The 12,736-nt window shown below is 32.6% G+C and overlaps 1 protein-coding gene across 7 annotated transcripts in view; it reads left to right on the top strand.

Moving 5' to 3' along the window:
• Positions 1-12,736, top strand: part of Uqcc1 (Ubiquinol-cytochrome c reductase complex assembly factor 1) — a 66,621-nt gene that overhangs the window by 12,960 nt on the left and 40,925 nt on the right. For 5 of the 7 annotated variants that reach the window (XR_013015824.1, XM_076461560.1, XM_076461557.1 and 2 more), the window contains exon 2: positions 2,658-2,892. Coding sequence is in view for 6 of the 7 variants with exons in the window: in XM_076461560.1 (XP_076317675.1) it covers positions 2,677-2,892 (216 nt within the window). In the remaining variant the exon portion in view is untranslated. Of the gene's footprint in view, positions 1-1,304; positions 1,399-2,657; positions 2,893-12,736 lie in introns of all 7 variants that reach the window. The other 2 variants (XM_076461559.1, XM_076461558.1) reach the window with 2 other exon arrangements.

The following is a 12,736-nucleotide window of genomic DNA, read 5'->3' as shown; positions in this document are numbered from 1 at the left end:
CTATATTCCTATGCTATAGTATATCTTAGAAACACCTTGCACCATGGAATCGTGCTTAGATGCTAGTCTCAAAACTGGTACTTGCACTATGAGTATCAACAGCTTGTGGCTATCAAGTGATTATCTTGTACTGTTACTAAGCTAATTAGTCTTCTCTTCACTCAATTGCTTGTTTCTTGTGAATCTGTTGCCATGAAACTTCCTGTTCTCTGATTAGTGAGGACCATGCTTTATGTCCATCTTAAAACATTTAGGAATTACAATGGTAATAAACATTTTTGTTGGACTACATGAATTAGTAAAAGTACTTTCTTTGTTTAACACATAGAGTTTAACATTTATGATTGACTCATCAATGATAGGTTATTGGTACAGTCCATTCAAAGGAAATAGCAATAAGAAAATCTGTATTTTGATAATGAGGAGGAATTACAGAAAAATTGGGTAAAAGCATTACTTAAAAAGGATAAAAACAATTGTGGATCACACTTCCATGAAAATGGAATGTAAATAGGGCATTTAAATAGAAAATCTTTTAGTTTTCATACTTTTTAAGGGTTTACAGTGTTTCTAAGACTTTTTGATTATACATTGAAAATATAGGGCTAAGGATTCAAAATATGTAAAACATTAATTGTGATATGTTTTGATATTTGAATGGAACATGCTACCTTAAAATTAAGAATAGGGAACCCCAGGTGTTATTGATCTATTCATTTACTGATTCAGCTCCTAAGGTGCCTTTTAAGATGAAAATTTCAGTTACAGCTATTCTGGCAGAAGTTATTTGTACTATATTTACTCTTTTCCAATTATAGTTGACCACTAGAAAGTACCAAAATATTTAAAGTTGTAATACTTCACTTGCATTTCTTATCTAACTTCTTTAAAACTTCAAAACCTTTTATGACAATAGTTTCATTTTAACTTTATCCATGTATTATAAGTATATAAATAATCTGTCAATTTGTTTCTGTTGATATGCATGTGTAAGTAATCACTCAATTATAAAAATTAAACACATCTTAAGGGTGTTGAATGTTGATATAATTACTAGAATCTTCTTTACCATTAAAACTTTTGTTTTTGAGAATGATTGTATGAGTGATCGAAACATTGTACTAGTTTTTAAGATATTGTTTCTTACTGTAATAGGTGTAACTTGTAATAATATTCTTACAGCAGTGTTGGTATTATCAAACAGTTATCCCTTTTTATGCACTTGTTAAGAGAAGAATGACTTTATAACACCCCTATTTGAAAAAGTTTGAATAAGTTATCCCTGTTTTTGCACTTGTTAACAGATTCCTTAGAATTCTTGCTCCACTACCAGCATCACAGTGGTATGTCTGTGGACTTTTAATGCTAGAAACTTTGTTGTGTGTTCTGATACACATGGTGGGTAAAGCAAAGATAGTCTGTTGTGTAGATTTGTGCTTAATTACAAACACACAAATACTTAGAACTCAACAAAACATTTAATTTCTGAACAAATTTTAAAAAATTATACAGCAGACATAATTGAAACTCAAATAGAAACAACAATGTTCAGGTGCAGTTAATTCACATGTATTGTTTCTTTAAAATAAAAATGTCTTGAGCATAAAATAACATAAATAATATTCATAAAATTGGCTTTTTAAAAATTATTTTGATGCAAGAAATTTAGATAAATTGAAAAATTAAAAGCTTTTGTCCTAGAAAATGATTTTTGATTAATTTTTAACAACATACATAGAAATTAATGTGCATCCAGTAAATTCACTATTAAAAACCTTGCATCTTATATATATATTGTATGATTGTAATATGAATTGTTTTTTTGCCTGTTTTTTTATTTTATTATTGATATTTGTATACAGTGGAGAGACATCCATATTCACAAATAATATGATCCTACTAGTAAAATGTGTGAAAATTTGATGAAATGTATGGAGTTGTGACATTTCAAGTTACAGTCTTAAACTGAGGACATTTGAATTCATGTTGGGAAACTTGTTTACACAACTTCCTTGTAAACAAAATTTTCAGTATTTCTTTATAGTTACAGAGATATGATACTAACTTGGTGAATAACTATGACTTGTGCAGAGCTTTCTGAAGCTTACTGGAATAGAAAATTGGCTCAGCTAAGTGCAAACTTAACTGACAGCTGTGAATTTTTTACAAGTTATGTTATTGTAAGGTTTATAGTGTTGTTACATTTAATAAACAACAACAAAATAGAAATTGAACTTCTCAAAGCCCCTGTTTTTATGTAATTATTATTTAAGTATCGTATAAGAAAGATTTAACACCAAACTTAACAATCTGAGTAACAGTATGTGCTGGTGAACAAATTATATGCTGTGTCTTTTTGTGTAAGTATTAAAATTCATGTGTAGATTAAAGATAAAAAAGTATTACATTTGTTTAGAAAATGAGATAGAAAAATAACACTTTCCATTTAATATATATTAATTAAAGCATAACCTACTATTTTATAACTTTGATCTTCATATACAGTATTCATCTACATATTCAGAGTAAACGAAGGGATTATTGGAATATAATTTTTGAGCTACAAAATCTTTGAAAATGTAGAATAAGTTTTTCATAAACAAGTACTTGTGTTGAGCTGTACCTCATGTTTAAATGTGTTAATGCCATGTTTTTAGGTAATCACCCAGATAAATCATGATTCTAGCCTGTCTAAAAGCTCAAGTTGGATTATACACACCATTTTTACATGTGGTAAAACAGAATTTTACATTATATCAGTGGTGTTGTGCCATGACTATCTGCACAAACAGAAATAAGCTTCAATATGCTGGGCACTGTGTATGTGAATTGAACCATCTGCCAAGATTTCGTGAATTTGAACGTATGCTAGGACACTCTTGTAAGTGGAACGTAAGTTAATTTCTATAGTTTTTAGTATCTGCTTAGATTCATGTAAGTTTAAAAAGTTCAAACATTTCAAGTAACCGGTCGGGTTGTTTTTTAAAAAATTTTGGTACCATTCAGCAGTTTTATTTAATCAGCATTTATGTATTAACATGTTAGGGTAATTGAAAACCAACACTAGCCAAAATGAATAGTGATATATATACTAAAATTTTGATGTTAGTCACATACAACACTCTGAGTTATTTATTGAGCATTGGAAGTTTAAGTTATCTTTATTAATAATTAAATAAAGCAGGTAGAAAAATTTGCTTCAGTTTAAATTATCCAAGCTTTGAATAAGGTTTAATAGGAACTGAGAATGTCTTTCTATATGTATATTTTAATTTATAATACATTTTCATATTCTTGTCTTTTAATTATAAGTGAATATTGTTTTTGACTTTTTTATCTTCAGTTTACGTGTGAATAGATGTAGATGACTTAATAATTTAGAATTTAGAAGTATACATAATACATTGAATAGTTATATAGTTTAAAGTAACATTTAGGGTGGCTTAAAGCTATGAAATGGGTTAAAAAGTAACTTATCAAAATAGTTTATTAAAAACATAAAATAAGCACAACAAAGTGCCATTTGCTCCTACAAAGCAGTATTTAAATATCCTTATCTGAGAAAGTAGAGATTTCATTCAGAAAGAAAACATTGATTCCTCTCTTAAGTTCTCTTTGAGTACTGACCTCCACTAGTGCTGACAGAAACTCATTTCATAAACCAATCACACTATTATAAAAATAAGTTTTGCTGTTACCTTGCCATTGTTTAAATTTTAACATTATGCCCTCTTGTCCTATTGTGTTCACAATATAGCAAAGAAATTAAAAGGCTTTATCCTACTGAATCTTTGGATAATTTTATATACTTCAATAAACTAACAGTGTATTTGGCACATAATAGTAGAATTAACATATTAACTTGCAGTTTAGGCATGGGCACTCAATTTGTAATATACAGGTTTCAGGTTTGAATCCCTGTTTCCAAACATGCTGATCCTTTATTTGTTATAGGAACAAGACATCTGAATGTAACCTTTCTTGGCTAATACAAAATATCTGAACATCAAACATGAAATTTTGATGGGATTGAGGTTGACTGAAGAAGTAGAATTAACACCAGGACTTTCTTTAGATGTTGTCATAGTAAATAGAATATGTGAATTGGGGCTGGCCTTTAAAGGGTCAGGGAAAAGTTACTTTTAATAAATTTGATACTACTGAACTTTGAAATAATGGTTTTATGAAGGACAGTGTTTGGCAATTTTTTTTAATCCTGAAAATCTGTTATGAATAGTGTGTGATGTAGATGGTAATGTATAATTTCTTTTTTTCTTTTAAATGAGAAGAGATGGGATATAAACATTGTTTAATGAAATTTAGTCAACTTATTTTTACTCTAGTAGTGAGGAAAGCTATAGAATACTAGTAAATAAAAGGCTGTTACTGATGGAATTTTGGCAAGCTATAGTTTTAGCTTAGTTTGTTGTATACATAGGTCAAACTGAAATAAACTTAAAACTTTAAAATGAATAAACATAAGTAAAATGTTGGGAAAAAAAGGTGAAATTCCTACATTATGTGAACGTGCATATTATATCAGTTTTATCATTCATTGGAAAAGAACTGTTATTTTGGATCAACTGAATGAAATAATAGCTGGAAATATCAGGTAATCTATGAAAGAAATTAAAGTGAAGTAATTATAAAGATAAAGGTTGTCAAGTCAACCAGTATATGAATGGTATGTTTTTCTGAAAGTTCAGTGTATAAATTAAGTACTGACATGATCAGTGGCTTTTTACATATTTATGGTTTGCATGTAGACTACCTGGTTTGAAACTATTTAAACTTTCAGGAAAACATTGATCACTTGAGTGCCTTAATTAAACTGTACCCTTGTTATTTGTGGAGTACCTGAGGGTCAGTGCTTGGGCTTTTGTTCTTTTGCATTTACATTAATTATATTGATAGAGGCATGTCATGAGAGTTTACTGAGTTATAAATTAAAAATTTAATTAAATTACTTTTATTATCGTGGTAAATAAACTTGGCCTCAAAATGTAACTTGTAATACAACTTTGGAAACTGTATAGTTTTAATTTTCCAGTTTTATAAGACAACACTTAAAAGTGTCTTCAGTTTGCCATTGTTCCAGAATTGTGATATTTGCCCATTAAGTATTTCCCCTTTTCTTATTTATTGACCACATCTCCAAGAAGTACAAAATTTAACATAAGTTGCTCACTATAATATTGTTATTACACAGACAAAGTATAATTTTTTATAGCCTTCAATCTTATTTGGTTGCAGAGTGATAAACTAGAAAATCAAGCATCTTTAGCCACACCGTCACATTATGTTTTCTCTTTCACAAGTTTCCAATATTTAGTTATCTTTGATATTTAAAACTATTTTACTTATAACCAATAGAAATCCAAATATTTAATCTAACAAATTGCATATTATATTACATCATTTTATGTAAAGGAGTTTGTATATTTTGCTTCCAGTGCAAATTATATTCCCACAGGAAACACATTGGCAAGTTTAGCTAAATTTTTATTGGGTTTTATTAAATAGTTATAAAGCCAGAAAAATTTTGATAGTCCTGGGACAATGTGTAATTTTAGCATGTTATTATGTATTTGTTGCATTTTTGATTAACTAACAATCATTTAGTGGAGTAATACCATTATAATAATGGTTAGTTTTAATTGAGAGTTGATAAAAAAAAACCCAGGTAAGTACAAATTTCTAGTTTTTCATGTGTATTATTTTTTATTATAAAGGTAAATAAAATATAAGTTTTAGAATAGGTTAAATAAATAAAAAAGTGCATTACATAATTTCTTAGGGTAACTTAAGCTACGTGTTTGCAAAGTGTTTTACAACTTTTGGTGAGATTATTAGTTAGACACAGTTCATAGACCAATAAAATTTAAACATAAATATACATATATTGTTAAGAGCTTAAAGCAATTTAGGATAAACAAATGTGTCATGAAGTTATTCTAAAAAATGAAAAGGGCAATATGTTTTCATGGTATATGAGGTATAGAGTTAGAATGGGGAAAATATCATAATATGTAGTTTTACTGAAAAAAACACAGATTGAAATTCCAATGCAATTACCTACCCTTTCTCACAGTTATAGCTATTTTTCATATGATTTCATTCTAGTGCACAGATTATCACTCACTACTAGCTTTGAATTACTATCTAATTACACAAGTATGCCACATGGCTCAGTTGTGTTTAAGTGTGCAAATTAGCATTCAACAACCTTCCACCAATATGAGTGTAACACATCCTTCTATTGCAGCTGATTCTCTCAATACAGTAAACTCAATTTTCACTTTTTGGTTTAACATGATCGTGTTAAGACATAGAACTTAATTTCAGACATTTTTATTTTATAGTGTGATATTTGGTGGGCTTCCTTGGAGTCTCATGTTGTATCATGTAGATTGCACAGTTCCCTTACTTTTCATTGCCTCAGCTTTCTCTTTCATATCCTTTACTGGTTCCTTCTTTCATGACCATGTCAACATGTTTTTCTGTTGTTCACTGAAACCTTGTATGATGTTTCCAATTCTGGTAACTACTCATTGGATTCGTATCCTACTGTAGCCAGGTTTGCTTATTTTTCACAAGTGTGGGAGACTTTTACCACTAACTCATGGATTATTTGAGTTTTGTGAGAAGGATTGACCCTCCTTTTTCTCACATTTCTTACCTAATCTATTCTAATTTTTCCCCCTATTAAGATCTCATTTTCTACTAACATCTCACAGAAGCTGTTCAAGACCTTCTCATCAAAGGTGTCATCAAATAGTTTTGTCTTGTGCTTTCAGGATTGTATTCCTGAATATGTCATACCTAAAAAGACTGGCTGTTGGTGTCCAGTTGTCAGATTCTTCCATCTCAGTTTCTTCTTTGATGTGATGTTTCTTGACCTACCATGGAATTCTCTTTCTCAGATTGGACTTTTTTTCCAGGGCTTTGGATGATAAGACTAGACTTGTCTCATATTTATCTTTACATCCTATTGCTCAAGTGTCACATCATTTTTTTTCTTGTTTCATCCACAATGATTGTGTTTATCAATTTCAAGCTCTTTCTTTTGGGCGGGCATCAGCACTCTATGGTTTAGTCAGGTGGTCTGGTTGTTTGCCCGATTCATTCATTCTCATTGGCTGAATCTTCATCATTGTATATAGGACCAGCCTTTTCTCTTTCCATCTTCACAGTCTCTCCTCACACACCCAGTTCCTCTTTAGAGAAGTTCATCTGGTGTTGGTGGGTTTATCAAGGTGGAGAAGTCTGCTATCTGCACCACTCAATTTCTTTTTTACCTTGGGGTGTTTGATTTATAGTTTACATATTAATTGAGCCCAACCTCCTCCTCTTTGTCTGCAGTCAATGGAGGTTTTAGGTCAGTAGGCACTTTCAGCATCTTTTATCCTTGCACTGGAGGTTTTGTTTCTTCCAGGGACTTGGGCATCACTGGAGACTCTTATCTGTCTGGGCCATGTTCACATGCTTTCCTTCCAGTGGGTACTACAAGTTCATTAGCACTCATCACCTACCCTTTGAATTTTCAGATATTCCTTTTTCTTTTCTTCAGGTTTAACTTTTTTTTGGTAGTTAGAAAGGAAATACATAACAGTGAAGGTACATATTCTATGTACCTGTCTAGATGGCCATGTCTTCACAGATGCAACATTATCAGGGTGGAGTGCATACTGCATTAAACAGGAGTTCTTGGGCCATTGGTCTTGAGAGGAGTTAGATCTTCATATTAACCTCTTGATACTTCTTGCTGTTTATCAAGCAGTGGTTCATTTTTTTTGTAATCTCTGGGACATGGCAGTTATGAAGCATTCCATAAACTCAGTTGTTGTGTCTTACACCACCCCCTCGATGTTCATTCAGTTTACCTCTTCTAGGATCTAAATGTCCACCCACGTGTTTGCCCTGGTTGGTGACCCGTGAATTGGAGGAGAGGATCCTGGTGGTTGAGGGGTCAAACCCTAACACACCATTTTGGCTGTGAATGTCTGTAGACGGGCAGCCTTGGGATGGCCCCCTTTGGGTCAGTCGGCTGGTTCACTTGGGCTAGGGTCAACCAAATACCAGTGTTGGATGTTCTCAACAGGTGTTGTTTACATTGTGTGTATCTGATGCTGGTGTTTGGGTGTAGTGCTCACGAAATTCTGGCATTGCTGCACTGTCCTTGTTTGGCATTGTAGTGTGTCCCCTCATATGGATTTGGTAGGTGGGGTCAGTGGGCATCAAAATATTCCATTTTTTATTATGGATCCTCCAAATAAAAACTTAAATGAAATAGTGAAAAACAGTCCATAGGTAAGCAACCATATCTTTAAGTTTCTGAGCAGCAATCTTCAACATCTGTAACATCTGTCATTTTCTTATACTACATTTTCTTTGAGACAGACTTTTAGGGCAGATGTCTCCCCTTTTCATTCAGAAGGGACTTGCTGGCTCTACAAGGTAAGTAAAGAAACTTTTGTCTGGTGATATATTTGTGGAAACATCCACAACTCAACACAGTGAACTTCTCTTGCATTCAAAGGCAATTAGGGATATACCTATTGAGGTTACATCTCATGCTAATTTGAATTCATCATGTGGAGTTATTGTTGAGAGGGATTTAGAGAACATCCCGAAGTCAGAAATTGTCAATGGTTTCTCCACTAAAGTAGTTTCTGCAGTGAGGCATATCTCCATTCGCAAAGATAGAATTCTGATGGGGACCAGTGTCCTCATTCTGACCATTACATCACCATGTCGACCTGCCACCATCAATGCTGGTTATCTTACTTGCGGGGTATAGCCAAACATTTCCAACTCTCTCAGATGTTTCCAGTGTCAGCGGTTCAATTGCTTGAAGATGTCAAGTCATGGTTTATTTTACTGTGCTTGTTGTTGTGGCAAGGATCACAATGCCTATGAATGTGAAATGGACCCTCATTGCATCAATTGCAGTACTCTCACCTGTTCTACTTTCATTCTTGCACCAAAATGGTTGGAAGAAAAAGAGATGCAGCATTTGAAAATGATTGAATACATTGCTTACCCTGAGGCTCGAAAGTTCCTGCCCACCACTTCATCTCGGATATATGCTGTTGCACCTCATTCTGCAACTACAGTAGGAGTGCAGACAGATCTCTCTGTTCCTCCAAAAGAATCATTCTCAAACCAAATGAAAAGGATTTTGACCTGCATTGTTAAAAAAGTTAATGAATGAACTTCAACTCCCATCTCTGTTCATCACATACATTCCAGCAAATCCCAAGATTCATTGGTTCTGAGTGTGGGCATTTCCTCGGGTGCATTTTCTTCTCCCACCCCAAGATGTAAAATGATCATTTCTTCACATCCTCAATTGCTGGAATCCTCTTTCAACAGCAAAGACCTGCCCGATCGATCCAGGGCAGGATCCATTGAAGTTGAGAGACCTCTCTCAAATAAAGACAGTAAAGAAAAAAGATGTGGTCATAAACAGAAGGGCTCTCCATTTAATATACCTACACATAAATAAAAATGGCCACCTTTGTACAATGGTACTGTCTTGATTTATGTTCCAAACCGGATGACATCAAAGCACAGATTGCTTCTTACCATCCTGTATGTTTTTCCTTACAGCAAATATTTCTGAAACCTGTCATTGCATTCACCTTTTGGCAGTTTTTGTTCTACAGAAATGACAGGCTGTGTGATAGATGAGCATATGGAGGTGTAGCACTGTTGGTTGATGAGCATGTGCCCACCCTGTCTTTGCCACTCGACACACCCTTGGAGGCCGTAGCCATCTGTGTTTCCTTGGGTCGTACCATCACTGTTTGTTCTCTCTACCTGTAGCTTTGAGAGACCTGTGATGAATCAGACCTTGAAGCTCTTATTGAATAGTTGCTGTCTCCCTTTTTAATCCTGGGAGGACTTTAATGAACATCATCCCCTCTGGGAAAGTGCTGATATTGATGGGTGGGGTTGCTCCATAGAGCATATGTTTTCTGATCACAACCTTTCTCTTTTTAATAGCAGTTCTTATACTTATTTTCATGCACCTAGTCAGTCCTTTACTGCTACTGATTTCTGAATTTGCTCCCCTTCACTATTTTTCCACTTTTCATAGAGGGTTGACAATTATCCATGAGGCAATGATCATTTTTCTATAATTTTGAGAGAGACTGGCCCCTCTCACATGCCCCAGTGGAAGCTGGATCAAGCAATCTGGCTGTCTTTCACTGCTCTTGCAGAACTTGATCCTGCCATTGTCTGTAAGTCATCAATAGACTCTCAATGATGGTACCATTTTAAACATGTTCTGTCCCAAGGTTTGTCCATAACGTTAGACAGTGTTATTGGTGATGGTGACATTGTCCACCTTGGAAATGTTTTTAGTTTTTTAAAGGTCATTAATCTTTTTACTGTCATTTAAGTTTTTTAATTTATACATTAAACATTTTTTAATGTGAATCCCTTTTAAAAATCAATATCCATCTAGTTTGATTTGAAATTAGACAATGACCATAACGTTAAATAACTCAAAACCAAGACTGGAAACACCAACGTCAGGTAACTGACACTGGTGTTTGAACTACCCATTAGTCATCCTGGCGAGTTATTATTAACATTTTGCTATAAGTCTTTTAAAACTTTTATTACTTTTTGAAAATGGCCATAACGTCAAATAACTCAGAACCAGGTCTGGAAAGGCCAACTTCAGGTGACTGACAGTGGTTTTTGTACTTACCTGTTAGTCTTCCTGGCAAGTTATGATAATTACGATTATACTACAGAATGTTCTTTAAAATTTGTATTACTGTAGTTTTTCTCTTAAAATTGTAGACTAGATGTAAACATTGGTTTTATGCTATTTATGTATTTTTTTAAATTTGTCATGTTTTACATTTATTTTCCTTTATGAATTTTACTAAATTTACTTTTATTTTAACTCTTTTTTTGGATGTTTGGCACAGATAGCCAAGCTGCTTTGTGCCATAAAACACACAATCAACAAACCAACCAACAGAGAAAACACACCCTGCTGAAGAGAACAAAGAAATGAAGCAACTAAAAGAACAGTAATGTTAACAGTTTTCTGAATCATGTGCTGCTGCCATGATATTGTGGAAACTAAGTAATAATAATAAAAATTCTAATTATTATATCACTGTAAAAGATGTAAAACATATGATGTGCCCATATATCAAAATATCATAAGGTTTAAGAAATTTATTGACCAGTTTTCATCTTTGCCATTAATATAAATCCAAAAGAGTAAAGTTTCTAACACTGATCCTTGAGGTACCCCACTCATGACATTAATTCAAGTTGATTGAACTTCTTATATAAGGGTCCTCTACTTTTTGCTATCCATTCACTGTAGATTGTAAATATGCTCATGCAGCACAATTAGCAGCATTTTTCTGCAGGGATTATTGTAACCCTGGTTCTGAAAATACAGTGGGAGAGTATTTATCTTCTTGACTTTAGTATAGTTGTTGCAACTAGAATTATCTTAAGTAATAAAAGTATGAGAAATTGTTTATAGTATGACACTGTACAAAGTTCAGATTGATTCAATGAGTGTGATAAGAGTTTGGATTTTAGTTATTCTCCCAGAGTGATTAGAATTTAGAGATACAGGTGTACAAATTGTGTAAGTGGTAATTAACATATGTATATGTATGTGTATATACTACAAGTTTTGAATTTCCCACTTATTTAAATTGTCTTAGTGCCATGAATCTAGCATGCAAATCATCACATGACAATCTTTCACCAATAAGAATGCCAAAAGCCTCTCTTGACACAAGTGACTCCCTCTATTGTGTTATAGTGTTTAGTTTCTGTTCTCTTCAAGTGTTTTATTTTTTAATATTTTTCCATATCTTTGTATTAATTTCTCATAACAAGTTTAGTATTTAGAGTACAACATGCTGAGTTATTCCGAAGAAGTATTTGATGCATTTACCCAGTTACTGAACTTACTACTTCATTACAAAAACTTTTTCTTTTATTCTGACAGCACAGTTGTATATTTGTTTGGTTATTCACTTTTCATTATGAATTCTACATTAACACTTTGGAGATGATATGTTCTATTAGCGTGCTTACATTGGCTTTGGGACTTTATTTAATCAGGAGATTGATCATTCAGTACACTGACTGTTGTCTGTCTTTGCTTTGAGTTTTAGGACCTACACATTTGAAATACAGTCTATCAACTTTGTAAAGATAAGACATTCTACTGTTATGGTTTTTGAATAATTTTATTGTATTTATTATTATCTATATATATTTGAGTTCCATAAGTTTCATTATATTGGTTAATAATGATAGTCAAGTTCAGGTTAGTTGGTAGTGTTAGTTTTATCCTTTTTTTTGTTAAAACCAGTTCCTAGGTGTATCATGGTTTTTGTTATTTTACGTTCACCAATAATTCATCTTGCTAGTATATGAATCATTATTGTAATTATACTTTTTTCTACTGTATATCACATCTCATACATATGTTATTGTAATTGCAAACTTTCTTAATTTTATACAGTCATGTCTGCTTCATTTTTATTATTGTTTTGTATTGTTTAATTGGGCTGCACAAATGTTTATTTGCAGTTTACCTATATTTCTGTTTATAATTTACTCAACAATTAGGTTAAATAGTTTTTCTGCAACACATACATATAATTATTTGACTTTACAATTTCTTAACATTTCCATTCTGTCGACTATTTCATTTTCATCTGTCTTTGTAATAATA

The sequence above is a fragment of the Tachypleus tridentatus genome, chromosome 10 (genome assembly GCF_004210375.1).
Source record: "Tachypleus tridentatus isolate NWPU-2018 chromosome 10, ASM421037v1, whole genome shotgun sequence".
NCBI classification, from domain to species: domain Eukaryota; kingdom Metazoa; phylum Arthropoda; class Merostomata; order Xiphosura; family Limulidae; genus Tachypleus; species Tachypleus tridentatus.
Note: the sequence above shows the minus strand (reverse complement) of the source record. Positions and strands in the feature narration are given on the sequence as shown.